This window comes from Prinia subflava, chromosome 4 (genome assembly GCF_021018805.1).
Source record: "Prinia subflava isolate CZ2003 ecotype Zambia chromosome 4, Cam_Psub_1.2, whole genome shotgun sequence".
Taxonomy (NCBI): Eukaryota; Metazoa; Chordata; class Aves; order Passeriformes; family Cisticolidae; genus Prinia; species Prinia subflava.
Window position 1 is genome coordinate 73,296,740 of NC_086250.1, and position 20,994 is coordinate 73,317,733.

Here is a 20,994-nt window from a genome sequence, read left to right on the forward strand (position 1 = left end):
GTCCCCTGCACTGTCCACACCCCCCAGCAGTGTCCCCAACATTGTCCCCACACTGTCCCAGCACTGTCCCCAGGACTGTCCCAGCACTGTCCTACCTGTGTCCCCAGCAGTGTCACTAGAGGTGTCCCAACACTGTCCCCAACACTGTCCCCACACTGTCCCCTGCAGTGTCCCCAGCAGTGTCACCAGAGGTGTCCCAACACTGTCCCCAACACTGTCCCCCACAGTGTCCCCACAGTGTCCCCCACAGTGTCCCCATACTGTACCCTCAGTGTCCCCACAGTGTCCCCTGCAGTGTCCCCACATTGTCCCCCGCAGTGTCCCCACATTGTCCCCCGCAGTGTCCCCGCAGTGTCCCCCGCAATGTCCCCTCAGTGTCCCCACAGTGTCCCCCGCAGTGTCCCCACACTGTCCCCCACAGTGTCCCCACATTGTCCCCCGCAGTGTCCCCACACTGTCCCCCGCAGTGTCCCCACAGTGTCCCCACACTGTCCCCCGCAGTGTCCCCACATTGTCCCCCACAGTGTCCCCACACTGTCCCCCACAGTGTCCCCTCAGTGTCCCCGCAGTGTCCCCAGCTCACACCAAGCATATATTTTATTGAAAGACCAAGTGGGTGACAACGGCGTGGGGACAACCGGGGCTGGCACAGTGGCTCGGGGGCTCCTCTGGCTGCTGAGTTACAGATAAATATCGGGACATCGAGCGGGTGGCGGTAAAGTCACGATAGCGCTGGGCGGCGGGGCCGAAGCGGGGACCACCAGGCACAGCAGTGAGGAGGGGGCGGCCCCGGGACCCCCCCGGGGCCCGAGGGGACAGCCGGGGACACCGACACGAGGGGCAGCACACCCGGGAGGGGGGGGGACCCGTTCCTTTGGGGGGCAGCGCGGGTTTGGGGGTGCCCCTCTCCCCCCCCCGAGCTGCCCCCGGACCCCCCCGGACCCCCCCGGAGCCCCCAGACCCGCGGGCCCCCCCCGGGCTGGCCGTGCTCATGCAGGGGGGGCTGCTGTGGCCGTGTCACCCCCGGCCGGGCCGTGTCACCCCCAGAGGGGACACCCCCGGCCCCCCGAGAGGCAGCGGGGGTGGGCGGGGGGCGCCGGGGGGGCCGCGGGTCAGCCAGAGCCTCTGGGGTGACACACAGAGTCCCTGGGGTGACACAGAGTCCCTGGGGGTGACACAGAGCCTCTGGGTGTCACACAAAGTCCCTGGGGTGACACCGAGCCCCTGAGTGTCACACAGAAACCCTGGGGTGTCACACAGAGACCCTGGGGTGACACACAGAGTCCCCAGGTGTCCCCCAGAGTCCCCGAGTGTCACACGGAGCCCCTGGGGTGACACGGAGACCCTGGGGTGACACGGAACCCCTATGTGTCACACAGAGACCCTGGGGTGACACGGAGCCCCTGGGGTGTCCCCCAGAGTCCCCGGTGTCCCCAGAGCCCCCGGGCGGTTCGGGGTGGCCGTGCCCCCTACTCCAGGTAGATGTCCTCTGTGGGGCAGGCGTACTCCAGGTGCTCCTGGTAATATTCCTGAAACGCTCGGCTGGGGAGGGGCGGGGGGGCCTCAGGGAGGGCAGGGGGGCAGGGAGGGCACCCCCAGACCCCTGAGACCCCCCCACAGCCCGGGGGGTGCCCCCAAAGCTGGCACAGCCCCCCAAAGCTGGCACAGCCCCCCAAAGCTGGCACAGCCAGACCACCAGCAACCCCAGACTCCCAATCCCCAGCCCCCCAAAGCTGGCACAGCTGGAACCCTGACACCCCCAGCCCCCTAAAACTGGCACAGCCGGACCCCAGAACCCCCAGACCCCAAATTCCCAGCCCCTCATAGCTGGCACAGCCGGACCCCAGAACCCCCAGACCCCAAATCCCCCTCCCCCCCAGCCCCCCAAAGCTGGCACAGCCCCAGCACCCTCAGTCCCCTGGCACCCAGAGCCCCAGCACCCAGCCCTCAGCACCCCAAACCTCTGCACCCCGTGAACCCCAGCACAGCCAGACGCCCTGCGCCCCATATGGCTGCACCCAGACCCCCCTGAACCCCCCAATCCCCTGGCACCCAGACCCCCCCCCATCCCCTGGCACCCCTAATCCCTGCCCCCCCAATCCCCTGGTACCCAGAGCACCCCTGAACCCCCAATCCCCTGGAACCCAGACCACCCTGCACCCCCAGCCACATCACACCCCCCACCCTCAGCCCCCTGAACCCCCAATCCCCTGGAACCCAGACCCCCCCCAATCCCCTGGCACCCAGACTCTAATCCCTGGCACCCCCAATCCCCGACACCAAGACCCCCAAGAACCCCCAACTCCTGGCACCCTGATCCTTCAGCACCCCAATCCCCTGGCACCCCAATTCCCTGCCACTCACACACCCCAATCCCTGCTCCCTCCAATCCCCTGGCACCCCCAATCCCCTGGCACCCAGACCCCCCAAAACCTCCTGCCCCAATCCCCAGCCCCTGCCCCCCCAGCCCCATCCCAGCCATCCCCATGTCCCCCATGCCCCATGCCCCCTGTCCCCCCGTGCCCCCTGTCTCCCCGTGTCCCCCCTGTCCCCTAATGTCCCCCCCTGTCCCCCGTCCGTACCCGACACACTCGGCCACGTGTCTCATGGACTCCTGGGACACGAACACGTGGCAGGCGAAGCGGCTCAGCACGGGGTGCTTGGTGATGAACCCGAAATAGCTGCGGGGTTGGGGGGCGGCCTCAGGGGGCGCCCCAAACCTGCCCTGGCACCCCAAACCTGCCCCGGGTACCCCAAACCTGCCCCAGGCGGGTTCAGGGGGCGCCCCAAACCTGCCCCGGCACCCCAAACCTGCCCCGGGCAGGCTCAGGGGGCGCCCCAAAACTGCTCCAGGTACCCCAAACCTGCCCTGGCACCCCAAACCTGCCCCGGCACCCCAAACCTGCCCCGGGTACCCCAAACCTGCCCCAGGCAGGCTCAGGGGGCGCCCCAAAACTGCTCCAGGTACCCCAAACCTGCCCTGGCACCCCAAACCTGCCCCGGCACCCCAAACCTGCCCCAGGCGGGCTCAGGGGGCGCCCCAAACCTGCCCCGGCACCCCAAACCTGCCCCAGGCGGGCTCAGGGGGCGCCCCAAACCTGCCCTGGCACCCCAAACCTGCCCCAGGCGGGCTCAGGGGGTGCCCCAAAACTGCCCCGGCACCCCAAACCTGCCCCGGCACCCCAAACCTGCCCCAGGTGGGCTCAGGGGGACACCCCAAACCTGCCCCGGGTACCCCAAACCTGCCCTGGCACCCCAAAACTGCCCCAGGTGGGCTCAGGGGGGCCCCAGAGCCCCCAACAGCCACTCCAGGGGGAGCAGGAGGGGCTCTGTGAGTGCCCCTGGCAGGGTGGGGGACCCTTGGGGTGTCCCTGGGTGGGGTGGGGGTCCCTCGGGGTGCCCCTGAATGGGGTGGGGGTCCCTCGGGGTGCCCCTAGGTGGGGCGGGGGTGTCACTTGGGGTGTTCCTGAATAGGGTGAGGGTCCCTTGGGGTGTCCCTGGCAGGATGGAGATCCCTGGGGGTGCCCCTGGGTGAGGTGGGGATCCCTCAGGGAGTCCCAGGCAGGGCAGGGGTCCCTGGGGTGCCCCTGGATGGAGTGGGGGTCCCTTGCAGTGTTCATGGTTAGGTGGGGGATCCCTGGGGGTGCCGATGGGTGGGATGGGGGTGTCCCTTGGGGTGCCCCAGGCAGGGCGGGGGTCCCTGGGGTGCCCCTGGGTGGGGCAGGGGTCCCTGGGGTGCCCCGGGGGTCTCACCAGCTGTTCCGGGGGTGGCACCCGCAGAAGGAGATGTTCTTCATCTGGAAGAAGTGGCTGCAGCGCTCGAACTGGGGTGGGACGGGGCGAGAGGGGCTCCGGTCAGGGCGGGGTGCCCCGAGCCCCCCAAAATCTGTGTCCCCCCCCTCAGCACCGGCCCCCAAACCCACAGCCCCAAAGCTCTCACCTGCCGGGCACCCCCCAGAGCCTGAGCCCCTCGACACCCCCAAACCCACCCCCACATTCCCTGAGCCCCCCAGCACCCCCAAACCCACCCCCACATTCCTCCTGTCCTGGTCACCCCCAAACCCAGACCCTGAGCCCCTCGTTACCTCCTTGCCCCCCAAACTCAGCCCCCCAAAGCCCTGACCTCGTGTTCACCCCCAAATCTACACCCCTGAACCCCTCATCACCCCCCAAACCCACCCCCCACATTCCTCACCTCCCAGTCCCCCCAAGCCCCCCAAGCCCACAGCCCTGCAGCCCCTCCCCTCCTGTCACCCCCAAACCCAGGCCCGTGTACCCCTCACCTCATGGTCACCCCCAAACCTTCTCCTGTCCCCTCCTGTGGTCACCCCCAGACCCAAACACCCCTCCCCTCCTGGTCACCCCCAAATCTCCTTTTTTTGCTCCCCAAACCCAAATCCCTGCACCCCTCATCACATCCTGGTCACCCCCAAACCTCCTGTCCCCTCCTGGGCACCCCCAGGCCCCCTTTCCTCCCCTCCTGGTCACCCCCAAACCTTCTCCTGTCCATCCCCTGCCCCTCCTGTCCCCCCTGTCCCCTCCTGTCCCCTTCTGTCCCTCCTGTGTCCACCTCTCCCTCCCTGTTCCTCCCTGTGCCCTCCTGTCCCCCCTGTCCCCTTCTGTGTCCACCTCTCCCCCCTGTCCCTTCTGTCCCCTTCTGTCCCCTCCTGTCCCCCCATGTCCCCTCCTGGACACCCCCTGTCCCTCCCTGTCCCTCCTGTCCCCTTCTGTCCCCCCTGTCCCCCCATCTCCTTCTGTGTCCACCTCTCCCTCCCTGTCCCTCCTGTCCCCCCTGTCCCCTCCTGTGCCCCCTTGTCCCCTCCTGTCCCTCCTGTCCCCTCCTGTCCCCTCCTGTCCCTGACCTCGTGCTCGGGGCTGTACTCGCTGACGGTCAGGATCAGTTTGATGCCCTGCAGTGTCACCTCCAGGTCACAGCTGGCCGGGGGCCGCAGGTGCACGGTCAGCTTGCGGGTGGTGGCGATCTGGGGACAGCGGGGGGACAGCGAGGGGTCAGCGGGGACAGCGAGGGGTCAGCGGGGACAGAGGGGTCACGGGGACAGCGAGGGGTCAGGGGGGACAGAGGGGTCAGGGGGGACAGCGAGGGGTCAGCGGGGACAGAGGGGTCAGCGGGGACAGTGAGGGGTCAGCGGGGACAGCGAGGGGTCAGCGGGGACAGCGAGGGGTCAGCGGGGACAGTGAGGGGTCAGGGGGGACAGCGAGGGGTCACGGGGACAGTGAGGGGTCAGGGGGGACAGCGAGGGGTCAGCGGGGACAGCGAGGGGTCACGGGGACAGTGAGGGATCACAGGGACAGTGAGGGGTCAGCGGGGACAGCGAGGGGTCAGCGGGGACAGAGGGGTCACGGGGACAGAGGGGTCACGGGGACAGTGAGGGGTCAGGGAGGACACAGTGGGGTTAGGGGGGTCAGGGGGTCACAGTGATGATGGGGAGGGGACAGCGGTGTCATGGGGGGACAGCGGGGTCAGGGTGGGGGACAGCGGGGCCATGAGGGGTCAGGGGGGCTCATGAGGGGTCAGGGGGGGTCAGGAGGGGTCAGGGGGGCTCATGAGGGGTCAGGGGGGGTCAGGAGGGGTCAGGGGGGGTCACAGCGGGGTCAGAGGGGGTCATGTGGGGTCATGGGGGGACAGCAGAGTCGGGGGCGGTCAAGATTGGTCAAGGATGGTCAGGAGGGGTCGGGGGGGTCACAGGGGTGGTCAGGGGGTGTCAGAAGTGTCACAGGGGTCTCAGGGAGTGTCACAGCGGGGTCAGTGGTGGTCAGGGGGTCCCAGAGGTGTCCCAGGGGTGTCCCAGGGGGTCCCAGGGGGTCTCAGGGTGTCCCAGGGGGTCCCAGGGGATCCCAGGGTGTCACAGGGGGTCCCAGCAGGGTCAGGGGGTCTCAGGGGGTCCCAGGGGGGTCCCAGGGGGTCCCAGGGGGGTCCCAGGTGTCCCCCAGATGTCCCCCAGGTGTCACCCAGGTGTCCCCCAGGGTCCCAGGGGGGTCCCAGGGGTTCCCAGGGGATGGTCAGGGAATGGTCAGGGGTGTCCCAGGGGTGTCACCCAGCTGTCCCCCAGGGTCCCAGGGGTGTCCCAGGTGTCACCCAGGTGTCCCCCAGGGTCCCCAGGGTCCCAGGTGTCCCCCAGGTGCCACCCAGGTGTCCCCCAGGGTCCCGGGGGGGTCCCGGGGGTGTCCCAGGGGTGTCCCAGGTGTCCCCCAGGGTCCCGGGGGGTCCCAGGTGTCACGCAGGGGGTCCCGGGGGTGTCCCAGGGGTGTCCCAGGTGTCACGCAGGGTCCCAGGGGTGTCCCAGGTGTCCCCAGGTGTCCCCAGGTGTCCCAGGTGTCCCCAGGTGTCCCAGGGGGGTCCCAGGGGGTCCCAGGGGGTCCGAGGGGTGTTCCAGGGGTTCCCAGGGGATGGTCAGGGAATGGTCAGGGGTGTCAAAGGGGTGTCACCCAGGTGTCCCCCAGGGTCCCAGGGGTGTCCCAGGGGTGTCCCAGGTGTCCCCAGGTGTCCCCAGGGTCGCACCTTCTGCATGGCAGCGCACAGGATGCCGTTGCCCTGGTGGAACGGGACCTCCACGGAGCCCAGGAACTGCACGGTGAAGCGCTCGAGCCAGCGCGGGTTCCGCCGCGACACTAACGCAGTAATTAACGGTAATTAACGCCAATTAACGGCAATTAACGCGGGGGATTGATTAGCACCGCCCTGCTGCTGGGCTCTGTAATCGCTGCTTAAAGAACTACAGCGGGAGTTCAAATATTGGCTTTTTTATTTGAAAAAATGGCTATATTTTAAATATTAAATATTCCTATGTTTCCATTGTAAGAATTAATTACGTGTTTATTTATAGCTTTTTAAAATATTTTATATATATTTATATATTTCGTATATTCATATATTTCGTATATTCATATATGAATATATTCATACGAAATATGAATATACGAAATATATGAATATATAAAATACATATAATATATTTATAATATATAATAAATATATATAGTTATTATATATATCATATATATTTACAATTATATTTATATTTATATTTATTTTTATTTATATTTATATTTATTTTTATATTTATTTATATTTATATTTATATTTATATTCATATTTATATTCATATTTATATTCATATTTATATTCATATTTATATTTGCAATTATTTTTACAATTATATTTATATTGATATGTTTCTATAGAAATATATTTATGTATTTATGTATGTATTTATGTATTTATTTATGTATTTATGTATTTGTATCTATACCTATATCTATCTCCATATCTGTATTATTTATATATTTTCAAATACTTTTTAATTTTATTTGCTATATTATTGAAAATAATGGCTCTTTTTAAATAACTACGTAGTTATTTAAAATATTGGGGGTTTTATTAAAAAAATCTGGGCTATATTTTAAATGTAAAATATGAATATATTTATATTATAAGGATCAATTACATTTATATTTATATTTATATATTTATACCAATGTGTATATCAGTATCTATATATCTATATATCTATATCATTTATACGTTTTTAAATACATTTTTATTGAAAATTAAATACATTTTATTGAAAATAATGGCTGTTGTTATAATTTCTAACTTTTGCAAATTATTTTGCTGTAGTAGTTTGTAATTTCTTATTAAATACCTATGTAGGGGTTTGCTATTATGTATTATATATATAATAAATAAATGTTTATATTTATATTTATATTTATATTTATATTTATATTTATATTTATATTTATATTTATATTTATATTTATATTATATGTATATTATATTTATATTATATGTATATTATGTTTATATTTATATTTATATTTATATTTATATTTATATTTATATTTATATTTATATTTATATTTATATTTATATATCTGTATTTGTATTTATATCTATATTTATATCTATATTTATATCTATATTTATATTCGTATTCCTATTAATATTTAAATAAATTTTTATTTTATTGCCTGTTTTATTTAAAATAATGGCTCTCATTATTATTTTTAATTATTTTTAACAGAGTCAGGCTGTGTCTGACTCAGGGTTTTCTTTTTTGTTTGGTTTGGGTTTTTTTATCCTCCTGCATTTTTATTTTTAATATTCCTAATAAAGAACTGCTATTCCTATTCCCAAATCTTCGCCTGAAAGCTCCTTAATTACAATTATAATAATTTGGAGGGATTGTTGTTGTTGTTGTTGTTGTTATTATTATTATTATCATTATTATTATTATTGTTGTTATTATTATTATTATCATTATTATTATTGTTGTTGTTATTATCATTATTATAATTATTATCATTATTATTATTGTTATTATAATTATTATCATTATCATTATTATTATTGTTATTATTATTATCATTATTATTATTATTATTATTATTATTATTATTATTATTATTATTATTATTATTATTATTATTATTATTATTATTATTATTATTCTCTTTACCCTTCCAGGACCTATAACTCTGGGGGGTATTTTCTGTTAAACCCAATTGGGGCACAGCTCTTTATCCCTTCCAGGACCTGTCCCTGGTAACTCTGGGGGATCTCTTCTGTTCACACCAGCTGGGGCAGGGTTCTTTATCCCTTCCAGGACCTATCCCTGATAGCTCTGGGGGACATCTCCCGTTGAACCCAGCCTGGGCAGAGCTCTTTATCCCTTCCAGGACCTATCCCTGATAGCTCTGGGGGACATCTCCCGTTGAACCCAGCCTGGGCAGAGCTCTTTATCCCTTCCAGGACCTATCCCTGATAACTCTGGGGGACATCTCCCACTGAACCCAGCCTGGGCAGAGCTCTTTATCCCTTCCAGGACCTATAACACTGGGGGATATCTCCTGTTGAATCCAGCTGGGGCTGCACTCTCTATCCCTTCCAGGACCCATCCCTGATAACGGGTATCCCCCGCTGGCCCAGCCTGTACCGGCAGGTTCTTTATCCCTTCCAGGACCCATCCCTGATAACGGGTATTCCCCGTTTTACCCGGCCCGTACCGGTGGGTTCTTTATCCCTTCCAGGACCTATCCTTGATAATTCTGGGGAATATCTCCTGTTGAACCCATCTGGAGCCACGCTCTTTACCCTTCCAGGACCTGTCCCTTACAACTCTGGGGGATCTCTTCTGTTCAAACCAGCTGGGACAGAGTTCTTTATCCCTTCCAGGACCCATAACTCCAGGGGTATCCCTGCTGCCCTGGCCCGTACCGGTGGGTTGTTTATCCCTTCCAGGACCTGTTTTACCTGGCCCGTCCTGTCGGGTTCTTTACCCTTCCAGGACCCGTCCCCAGCCCGTCCCAGCGGGTTCTTTACCCATCCAGGACCTATCCCCAGCCCGTCCCGGCGGGTTCTTTACCCTTCCAGGACCCGTCCCCAGCCCGTCCCGGCGGGTTCTTTACCCTTCCAGGACCCATCCCAGCCCGTCCCGGCGGGTTCTTTACCCTTCCAGGACCCGTCCCCAGCCCGTCCCGGCGGGTTCTTTACCCTTCCAGGACCCATCCCAGCCCGTCCCGGCGGGTTCATTACCCATCCAGGACCCGTCCCCAGCCCGTCCCGGCGGGTTCTTTACCCTTCCAGGCCCCGTTTTCCCAGCCCGTCCCGGCGGGTTCTTTACCCTTCCAGGACCTATCCCCAGCCCATCCCGGCGGGTTCTTTACCCTTCCAGGCCCCGTTTCACCCGCCCCGTCCCGGCGGGTTCTTTACCCTTCCAGGACCTATCCCCAGCCCATCCCGGTGGGTTCTTTACCCTTCCAGGCCCCGTTTCACCCGCCCCGTCCCGGCGGGTTCTTTACCCTTCCAGGACCCGTTTTCCCGGCGGGTTCTTTACCCTTCCAGGACCCGTCCCCAGCCCGTCCCAGCGGGTTCTTTACCCTTCCAGGACCTATCCCCGCCCCATCCCGGCGGGTTCTTTACCCTTCCAGGACCCGTCCCCAGCCCATCCCGGCGGGTTCTTTACCCTTCCAGGCCCCGTTTTCCTGGCCCATCCCAGCGGGTTCTTTACCCTTCCAGGACCCGTCCCCAGCCCATCCCGGCGGGTTCTTTACCCTTCCAGGCCCCGTTTTCCCGGCCCATCCCGGCGGGTTCTTTACCCTTCCAGGACCTATCCCCGGCCCTTCCCAGCGGGTTCTTTACCCTTCCAGGACCCGTACCCAGCCCGCCCCGGCGGGTTCTTTACCCTTCCAGGACCCGTTTACCCAGCCCGTCCCGGCGGGTTCTCTACCCTTCCAGGACCCGTCCCCAGCCCGTCCCGGCGGGTTCTTTACCCTTCCAGGACCCATCCCCAGCCCATCCCGGCGGGTTCTTTACCCTTCCAGGCCCCGTTTTACCCGGCCCATCCCAGCGGGTTCTTTACCCTTCCAGGACCCGTCCCCAGCCCGTCCCGGCGGGTTCTTTACCCTTCCAGGCCCCGTTTTCCCGGCCCTTCCCAGCGGGTTCTTTACCCTTCCAGGACCCGTCCCCAGCCCGTCCCGGCGGGTTCTTTACCCTTCCAGGCCCCGTTTTCCCGCCCCATCCCGGCGGGTTCTTTACCCTTCCAGGGCCCGTTTTCCCAGCGGGTTCTTTACCCTTGCAGGACCCGTCCCCAGCCCGTCCCGGCGGGTTCTTTACCCTTCCAGGACCCGTCCCGGTGCGTACCGGTGTCGCGGGCGTGCGCGGCGGCCTCGTGCGCGTAGAAGGCCGGGAAGATGCCGCGCTCGCCCGTGCGCATGTTGTACCCGCGGTACCAGAAATCGTCCTCCTCCTGCTCCACCAGGATCGGATCGTCCACGTCCAGCTCCAGCTCGTCCTCGTGCCGCGGGATGAACCTGGGACACACACGGGGACACGGCGTGGGGACACGGGGACATGGGGACACGGGGACACGGTGACACGGGGACACGGCGTGGGGACACAGCATGGGGACACAGGGACACGGCATGGGGACACGGCGTGGGGACACGGGGACATGGCGTGGGGACACGGGGACGCGGCGTGGGGACACGGCGTGGGGACACGGGGACACGGCGTGGGGACACGGGGACACGGGGACACGGGGACACGGGGACACGGTGTGGGGACACGGGGACACAGGGACACGGCGTGGGGACACGGGGACACGGCGTGGGGACAAGGGGACACGGCGTGGGGACACAGCGTGGGGACACAGGGACACGGCATGGGGACAAGGCGTGGGGACACGGGGACACAGCGTGGGGACACGGGGACACAGCGTGGGGACACGGGGACACGGCGTGGGGACACCGGGACACGGGGACACGGGGACACGGGGACACGGTGTGGGGACACGGGGACACGGGGACATGGGGACACGGCGTGGGGACACAGCGTGGGGACACGGGGACACGGGGGCACGGGGACACGGCGTGGGGACACGGTGACACGGCGTGGGGACACGGGGACACGGGGACATGGGGACACGGGGGCACGGGGACACGGCGTGGGGACACGGGGACATGGGGTGGGGACACAGGGACACGGCATGGGGACAAGGCGTGGGGACACGGGGACACGGCGTGGGGACACGGGGACATGGGGACACGGTGTGGGGACACGGGGACACAGGGACACCGCGTGGGGACACAGGGACACGGGGTGGGGACACAGGGACACGGCATGGGGACAAGGCGTGGGGACACGGGGACACAGCGTGGGGACACGGGGGGACACGGAGTCGGGACAAGGGGACACGGGGTGGGGACACGGGACAGGGACACAGGGACACAGCGTGGGGACACAGGTGGGGACACAGGGTGGGAACACGGGGACACAGGGTGGGGACACGGCGTGGAGACACGGCATGGGGACACGGGTGGGGACATAGGTGGGGATATAGGTGGGGACACGGGGTGGGGACACGGGATGGGGACACGGGATGGGGACACGGGATGGGGACACAGGTTGGGGACACACGTGGGGACACGGGTGGGGACATGGGGTGGGGACACACGTGGGGACACGGGTGGGGACACAGGTGGGGACGCAGGATGGGGACATGGGGTGGGGACACCAGTGGAGACGTGGGATGGGGACATGGAATGGGGACACAGGGTGGGGATGCGGGTGGGGACGCAGCATGGCGCCCCTCGGGTCATCGTCATCGTCACCCCAAAGACACTGCCCTGGGCTGCTGGTCAGCCACAGATCCCAAAATCTGCACCCCTCGGGTCATTGTCACCCCAAAGATACGGTCCTGGCCCCCTGGTCACCCCAAAAACACACCCTTGACCTCCTGGTCACCCCCAAACCCCAAAATGTGCACGCCTCAGGTCATCGTCACCTCCCAAAGACACTGCCCTGACCTCCTGGTCAGCCACAAACCCCAAAATCTGCACCCCTCGGGTCATTGTCACCCCAAACCCACTGTCCTGGTGACCTCCTGGTCACCCCAAAGACACCGCCCAGGTGGTCACCCCCAAATCCACACCCCTGACCTCCTGGTCACCCCAAACCCCAAAATCTGCACCCCTCAGGTCATCATCACCCCCCAAATCCACACCCCTGGTGGCCACCCCAATAACACTGCCCTGACCCCCTGGTCACCCCAAAATCCACAGCCCTGACCCCCTGGTCACCCCAAAATCCACAGCCCTGACCCCCTGGTCACCCCAATAACACTGCCCTGACCCCCTGGTCACCCCAATAACACTGCCCTGACCCCCTGGTCACCCCAAAATCCACAGCCCTGACCCCCTGGTCACCCCAATAACACTGCCCTGACCCCCTGGTCACCCCAAAATCCACAGCCCTGACCCCCTGGTCACCCCAAAATCCACAGCCCTGACCCCCTGGTCACCCCAATAACACTGCCCTGACCTGGTCACCCCAATAACACTGCCCTGATCTCCTGGTCACCCCAAAATCCACAGCCCTGACCTGGTCACCCCAAAATCCACAGCCCTGACCCCCTGGTCACCCCAAAATCCACAGCCCTGACCCCCTGGTCACCCCAATAACACTGCCCTGACCCCCTGGTCACCCCAAAATCCACAGCCCTGACCCCCTGGTCACCCCAAAATCCACAGCCCTGACCTGGTCACCCCCAAATCCACAGCCCTGACCCCCTGGTCACCCCAATAACACAGCTCTGACCCCCTGGTCACCCCAAAATCCACAGCCCTGACCTGATCACCCCAAAATCCACAGCCCTGTGCCCCTGGTCACCCCAAAATCCACAGCCCTGACCTCCTGGTCACCCCAAAATCCACTGCCCTGTGCCCCTCTTCACCTCCTGGTCACCCCCAAACCCAGACCCCTGTGGCACCTGTGGGGTGCCCTGAGGGACGCGACACCCCCAGAGCCCAGGGACAGCCACCCCAGGGGGACCGGGAGCAGGCAGGGGGCCCTGGGGTGGCACTGGGGTGGCACTGGGGGTGGCCCTGGGTGTCCCCAGCAGGGGCCGGGGGTCCCTTGGGGTGCCCGTGGGTGTCACCTGGGTGGCCTCACCTGAAGACGGCGCGGTGGGTCTGCTCCCGCTCCTCACCGTTCACCATGCAGGAGAACAGCCCGAAGGACTCTGTGCCTGCGGGGACAGCCGTGCCAGGGGACAGGGGACAGCCACCACCCCCAGGGGGACAGGGGACAGCTGCCATCCCCAGGGGACAGCTGCCACCCCCAGGGGACAGGGGACAGCCACCACCCCCAGGGTGATAGGGGACAGCCATGCCAGGGGACAGGGGACAGCCGCCACCCCCAGGGGACAGGGGACAGCTGCCACCCCATGGACACAGGGGACAGCCATGCCAGAGGACAGCCACCACACCCCCAGGGGGACAGGGGACAGCCATGCCAGGGGACAGGGGACAGCTGCCACCCCAGGGGGACAGGAGGCAGCTGCCATCCCCAGGGGACAGCTGCCACCCTGTGGGCACAGGGGACAGCCGCCACCCTGTGGGCACAGGGGACAGCCATGCCAGGGGGCAGAGGGGACAGCTGCCACCCCCAGGGCCACTGGGGACAGCTGTCACCACCAGGGGGACAGCTGCAACCCTCATTGGCACAGGGACAGCTGCCACCCCCATGGGCACAGGGGACAACTGCCACTCCCAAGGGGACAGGGGACAGTTGTCACCCCCACAGGGACAGGGGAGAGCTGCCATCCCAGGGGCACAGGGGACAGCTGCCACCCCCAGGGGACAGGGGACAGCTGCCACCCCCATGGGGACATCCCCGGCCATGTCCCTGTGGGGCACTCCCGGGGCCAGAACCCTCCGGGGGTCCCATCTGGACCCTGCCCAGCAGAGCAGGGCTGGGCGCCCCTGTGGTCACCACCCCCTCTCCTGTGATATGTCACGACATGCCGTGACATATCGTGACATGCAGTGACATGACACAGCACACAGGAATGGTGCCAGGGACAAGACAAGGAGCACAGCTGGAGTGAGGAGAGCCGGGACAGCGTGGCGCATGTCACGACATCCCAGACATATCGTGACACGCCACAAGAGGGCGCACAGGAATGGCCGGGGCAGGACACAGAGGGCAGGCCCCAGGACACCGTGACACGTCACGATATGTCACGATGTGTCACGATATGTCACGACATGTCACGACATGTCACGATATGTCACAACAGGACACCACCACTTACTGGAGGAGCGCGAGGTGCTGTTGACAAAGACGTTGAGGAACTTCTTGGAGAACTGCAGGTCGGCCTCGGGGGACGAGTCCTCGGAGGAGCTGCGCCCGTCGGGGGCCACCAGCCCGTCCCCGAAGGCCACGTCGTCGTCGCAGGCCCTCAGGATGTCGCTGTCGTCGCTGAGCACCGACGTGCAGCGCCGCAGGCTGACCAGCTCCAGCTGCGTGTGCTCGTCCACCACCAGCGTGTACTTGACCGAGTCGTAGGCCAGCGACTCGTCCAGCGCCGGCGGCTCCGGCGGCTCCGGCGCCTCCCCGGCCGGGCTGCCCCGGCGCGAGGCCGCCTCGGCCTCCTCCAAGGCCATGGCGAAGCCGCGGTTGGTCTTGGCCGTGGACACGTCCAGCGCGGCGGGATCGGCGTCGGGCGCTAACCGCACGTCGTCGATCATGGAGTCGGCCTCCAGCACGCCCGAGTCCAGGTCCCCGTCGAGGGCCCAGCGCCGGGGGCTGGTGGGGCGGCCGGTGACGGCGGCCTCGCCGCCGGGGGACACCCGCGGTGGCGGCGGGGACGGGCGGCAGCCCAAGGTGGCCAGGACCTCGGAGGCGTCCAGGCGGTCGAGGGCGACGGGGCGGCCGGGGCACACGGGCGCGATGGTGTCGTTGGTGGGGTTGCTGAGGAAGAGGAAGGGCCCCGGCTCGTCGGCCGGCGGCTCCGGCGGCGGCTCGGCGGCCGCGTGCTCGGCCTCGGCCAGGGAGCTGCGCAGCGTCTCCATGTCCACCAGCTCGATGGCGCCGCGCTGGCACCGCGCCGCCGACCCCGCCGCGTCCCCCAGCGCCGCGTCCCGCGGGGCCGGCTCCTCGTCCAGCGCCTCGCTCAGGATCTCGGGCTCCAGGTCGGAGGCGGGCGAGATGGTGTCGCACAGCGAGTGGCTGTTCTGGAAGCACTCGTCCGGGCACTTGATGGGGTACGAGCCCTCCGAGATCATCTTGTTCACCAGGTTGCTGAGCAGCCACGGCGAGTCCGAGTCCTCGCTCAGGTCGGGCTCCGACTCCGAGTCGGAGTCGTACTCGCTGTTGTCCTCCTCGTCCGCCTCGGGCATCAGCTTGGGCCCCACGGGCAGGTAGAAGGAGCGGCGGATGCTCTCCAGGCTGTGGTCGGGGTCGATCTTCAGGTCCAGCGGGCTGGCGCCGGACACGTCGGTCTGGCCCTCGGGCGCGGGGCCGTCGGCCGGGTCCAGGCTGTCGTAGTAGGCGTCCATCTTCAGCTCGGCCAGGCTCTCCCTGCGCACCACGCCGCGCTCCGGCGGGCCCCTCTCGGCCGGCTCCTCGTCGTCCTCCTTGCCCTTGTCCAGCAGCAGCGAGTCCTTGATGCCCAGCAGGCCGGGCGCGTCCAGCTCGGGCTCCAGCTCCCCCTCGGAGCCGGGCGAGCTGGCCTCCTCGATGGAGTTGGTGAGGTGCGAGGAGCGGCCGCTGCTGCTGTCGCTGCTCAGGTCCAGCTCGGTCTCCGAGATGGACGAGATCATGTTGCTGACCAGGCGCCCGCCGGCGAAAGCCGCCTCCAGCTCCCCGTCCGAGTCGGAGCCGGGCGAGCTCAGCTCGTCCCCGCGCCGCCCGCCGGGCAGGAAGGCCTTGGCGGCGCGGCTCGTCAGGTCGGCCTCGATGCCCGGGTCCGAGGAGGGCGAGGTGGTCTCCGAGGAGCCCGAGGGGTGGCCGCGCACGCTGGCGGCGCGGCCGGACCGGGCGCCCTCCCCGTCGGAGCTGAGCGGCTCCGCGGGAGCCCGAGCCGGGGGCTGCGGCTGCGGGCGGGGGGACCCCGGGCTGCCGCTGCCGCCCCGGGGCTGCGTGGGGGCCTGGGGGGCGGCCGGGGGCGGGGGGGCGGCGTCGGGGGCGCCGGGGGGAGCGGCGGGCCCTGTTGGAGAGAGACAGGGGTGAGGCGGGGGCGGCTGGCGGGGGCGCGGCGGGGAGAGCGGAGCTCGGAGCGCAGCGGAGATGAGGTTCATGTTAAAATCGGGCGCGGCTCCCGGCGGCGCTGGGTTACCATGGGCCGCGGACTCGGGGCTGTTGCCTTGCGAGTCCAGGGGGGAGGGCGGCAGCGAGCGGGGAGCCCCCCCGGGGCCCGGCGGGCTCTCCAGGCAGGGTCCGTCCAGGATGCAGGCGTGGGGGGACGAGTGTCCTGCGGGGAGGGGACACGGAGCGGGGTCACTGCGGGGTCACCACGCCCGCCCTGGCACAGCCCCATGGCACAGTCCCATGGCACGGTCCATCGGCGTGCCAGCACTGCCACACCCCATTGTCACACCCCATTGTCACACCCCATTGTCACACTCGTCCTGGCACAGTCCCATGGCACAGCCCCATGGCGTGACAGCACTGTCACACCCCATTGTCACACCCCACTGTCACACCCGTCCTGGCACAGCCCCATGGCACACCCACTGTCACAGTCACTGTCACACCCCACTGTCACACCCGTCCTGGCACAGCCCCATGGCACACCCACTGTCACACCCCGCTGTCACACCCCACTGTCACACCCCCCTGTCACACCCCGCTGTCACACCCCATTATCACGCCCAGCTGTCACGCTGTCGCTGTCACACTGTCGCTGTCACACTGTCGCTGTCACCCCCTGCTGTCACCCCGTGCTGTCACACTGTCACACTGTCAACCCCCATGACCCCCCGCTGTCAGATTGTCACCCCGCTGTCACCCCCCACTGTCACCCCCCTCTGTCACACTGTTATTGTCACACTGTCACTGTCACACTGTCACTGTCACACCCCACTGTCACACTGTCTTTGTCACACTCTGCAGTCACACCCCGCTGTCACACTGTCACTGTCACACTGTCACTATCACACCGTCACTGTCAGACTGTCACACTGTCACCCTGCTGTCACCCCACGCTGTCAGACTGTCACTGTCACACCCCACTGTCCCACTGTCACTGTCACACCCTGCTGTCACCCCACACTGTCAGACTGTCACTGTCACAACCCCCCCACTGTCACCCCCCTCGTTTTCACAGTCACACTGTCACCCCCTGCTGTCATTGTCACCCCCTGCTGTCACCCCATGCTGTCACACTGTCACTGTCCCCCCGCTGTCCCCCTGCGCTGTCACACTGTCATTGTCACCCTGTCCCCCCGCTGTCCCCCTGCTGTCACACTGTCATTGTCACCCTGTCCCCCCACTGTCCCCCCGCGCTGTCACTGTCCCCCCGCTGTCACACTCTCACTGTCACCCTGTCCCTCCACTGTCCCCCAGCGCTGTTGCTGTCCCCCCGTGCTGTCACTGTCCCCCCGCTGTCCCCCCGCGCTGTCACACTGTCATTGTCACCCTGTCCCCGCGCTGTCCCCGCGTTGTCCCGCCCGCTCACCGGTGTGTGAGGAGGAGGAGGAGGAGGAGGAGTGCAGGAGCGCGTCCTGCCAGCTGGGCCGCGGCGCGGGCGGGGCGAAGCCGCCGTTGTTGTTGAGGGAATCCTGCGGGGACAGCAGAGCGGGACTCAGCGGGTGCCACCCCCGGGACCCGCTGGGGACACCAGGGGGGACACTGGGGTGACACGGGGGGAGCGCCGGGGGTGCCTGGGGCGCGGGGCTTGTCCTGATCCAGGCCGCCATCCCGGGATCCCTGCCAGGCACGGCGAGGGGGGCACGGTGCCCACGGTGGGGACAGAGCCAGCACCAGCGGGGACAGAGCCAGCACCGGTGCTGACCCCGGGACCCCCGGGTGCGACCCCACGGGCACGGCCCCACCCCGCAGAGGGACCCCCGAGCCGGCCCCGGAGCCGCGGGGGTGTCGGGAGCCCCGGGAATGCCCGGAGACCCCCAGGAATGTTCAGAGCCTCCAGGAATGTTTGGAGCCCCCAGGAATGTTCAGAGCCCCCGGGAATATTCAGAGCCCTGGGAATGCCTGGAGAACCCCCAGGAATGTTCAGAGTCCCCAGGAATGTTCAGAGCCCCGGGAATGCCGGAGCCCCCCTGGATGTTTGGACCCTCCCTGGAATGTTCGGAGCCCCTGGGATGTTTGGAGCACCAGAAATGCCCGGAGCCCCCCCAGGATGTTCAGAACCCCAGGAATGTTTGGAGTCCCCAGGATGTTTGGACCCCCCCGGGATGTTTGGACCCCCCCGGGATGTTTGGACCCCCCCAGGAATGCCCGGAGCCCCCGGGATGTTCGGGAATGTCCCGCCGGCAGCTGCGGATTAGTCCCGGTGGGAAGCGCGGGCAGTGCTAATCCCGGCGGATCCCGGCGGATCCCGGCGGATCCCGGGATTAGGGAGCGCGGCCGGAGGCACCGGGCACCAACCGGGGGGGGCTGACAGGGCCTGGGGGTGACACCGAGGGGACAGGGAGGGGAACGGGGGATGGGAATGGGGGAGAGATGGGAGTGGGGGGAGATGGGAATGGATGCTAGGGGGGACAGGGAATGGGAATGGGAATGGGAATGGGAATGGGAATGGATGCTGGGGGGTACAGGGATGGGTCCTGGAGGGGACAAGGAGCGGAGGGGATGGCAGTGGGTGATGAAGGGGCTGGGGACAGGGATGGGGACACGTTCTGGGAGGACGGGTGAAGGGTGCTGGAAGGGACAAAGACAGGACAGGGACAGGGGATGGGGGGACACGGATGGGCTCTGGGGGGACACAGGGACGAGGACCGCGATGTCACCCGGGACCCCCAATGGGGCAGGTCCGGGCGGGACCCCCGGGCTGGGCGGGACCCCCGGGCCGGGCCGGACCCCCTGGCCGTGTCCCCGCGCGGTGACCGCCACCCCCCGAGCCCCCCCAGCCCGGCAGCGCTCGGGAGCCTCCCGGGAAAAGGGGGGGCCCCCGAAATCCCCGCGGGCCCCGCGGTTCCCAAGCAACGCCCGCGGCCGCTGCGAGCGGCGCTGCCCCCGCACTGCGGCGGCGCGTGCGCGGGGACACCGCGACACCCCCGCGGCGACATCCCCGGGGGGAGCCCCGGGAGCGGGGAAAGGAGGGGACACGGCGTGGGGACGGGCACGAGGGACGGGGAAACACGGGGGAGGGGCGGTGACACCGCGGGGAGGGGCGGTGACAGCGGGCGGGGGTGGCGGTGACACCAAGGGGGATGGACAGTGATAAAGAGAGGCGAGCGGGGGGACGGTGACACCGGGGAGGGGAGGGACACAGATCCTTGGAGGGGAGGGGACAGTGACCCCGGGGGGGAGGGACAGTGACACTGGAGGGGGAGGGACAGTGACACGGGGAGGGGAAGGGACTCAGACCCTAGAAGGGGAAGGGGACAGTGATCGCTGGGGGGAGGGGACACAGACCCCTGGGGGGGGACAGGAGAGTGACTCCAGTGGGGGGACAGTGACCCCCGAGAGAAGGGGACACAGACCTCAGGGGGGGAGGGCACAGTGACCCCCGAGAGAAGGGGACACAGACCCCTGGGGGGGGACAGGACAGCGACCCCTGGGGGGGGGGACAGTGACCCCCGAGAGAAGGGGACACAGACCTCAGGGGGGAAGGGGACACAGACCCCTGGGGGGGGACAGGACAGCGACCCCTGGGGGGGGGGACAGTGACCCCCGAGAGAAGGGGACACAGACCTCAGGGGGGAAGGGGACAGTCACCCCAGGGAGGGCACAGTGACCCCACAGTGACCCCAGGGAGGGCACAGTGACCCCACAGTGTCCCCAGGGAGGGCACAGTGTCCCCAGGGGGGAGGCCACGCCCGCAGCCTCACCTGCGTGCCCGGGGCTGTCAGGTTCAGCGTGGTGGGCCGGTGCTTCTGCGTCTCCTCCAGGGCGGGCGAGGGGATGGGCGAGGCCGAGGGCGACGGCGGCACCTCCAGCTCGTTGCCTTCCTCCTCCTCCTCCTCCTCTTCCTCGTCGTCGTCGTCGTTGTCGTCGATCATCTCGAACTCCTGGAAGTCGTCCTGGAAGGTGCACACGGGGTGCGGCTGCTCCCCGCGCTCCAGCACCAGGCAGTCCTGCGGGTGGCACCGTGTGAGGGACACGGGGACAGCCACGGGTCATCCCCTGCCACCCCCCAGGGCTGGCGGCGTCCCCGACCCCCGCGGGGCGGGTGAGAGGGGACAGGGACCCCCCAGCACATCCCCAGTGCCCCCAGAGAGACGCCAGGGTGGTGCCACTGCCACGTCCCCGCTGTGTCCCCGCGGTGTCCCAAGGGCCACCGGCACCTTCTCGTAGTGGTCCGAGTCGTAGTTGAGGCCGATGCCGCAGTCGTCCGTGATCTCCGACAGGTCCTCGTCATCGAACTCCTCCAGGCTGATGTCCTGGGGGGGCCTGGGGACAGCGGGGACACGCCTCAGGGACAGCCCGGCCCGCACGGCACCGCGACAGACAAGGGACACCGCGGGGACATCCGGGGGTTGGCACCGTGCCATGGGAGCAGCAGGGAC

General features: G+C 63.7%; 1 protein-coding gene across 1 annotated transcript; it reads right to left on the reverse strand.

The window, feature by feature from the left end:
* Positions 1-579: 579 nt before the first annotated feature.
* On the reverse strand, positions 580-20,994 carry MAPK8IP2 (mitogen-activated protein kinase 8 interacting protein 2). The gene is made up of 11 exons (XM_063395014.1): positions 20,773-20,994; positions 20,317-20,562; positions 17,982-18,084; positions 14,616-16,775; positions 13,472-13,547; positions 10,664-10,833; positions 6,521-6,630; positions 4,863-4,982; positions 3,754-3,824; positions 2,583-2,681; positions 580-1,542 (listed from the first exon to the last, which is right to left on the reverse strand). The coding sequence occupies exons 1-11, from the start codon at positions 20,977-20,979 to the stop codon at positions 1,470-1,472; spliced, it is 3,435 nt and encodes a 1,144-aa protein (XP_063251084.1). The 5' UTR covers positions 20,980-20,994; the 3' UTR covers positions 580-1,469.

Bases quoted from the DNA above. Each gene is read 5' to 3' on its own strand.
- MAPK8IP2 (XM_063395014.1), bottom strand. From the start codon at position 20,979: ATGGCACGGTGCCAACCCCCGGATGTCCCCGCGGTGTCCCTTGTCTGT. The intron at 10,834-13,471 runs GTGAGGCCACCC...TGTGTGTCCCAG, and splicing joins ACCCACCGCGCCGTCTTCAG to GTTCATCCCGCGGCACGAGG. The intron at 3,825-4,862 runs GTCAGGGACAGG...GTCCCACCCCAG, and splicing joins AGTACAGCCCCGAGCACGAG to TTCGAGCGCTGCAGCCACTT.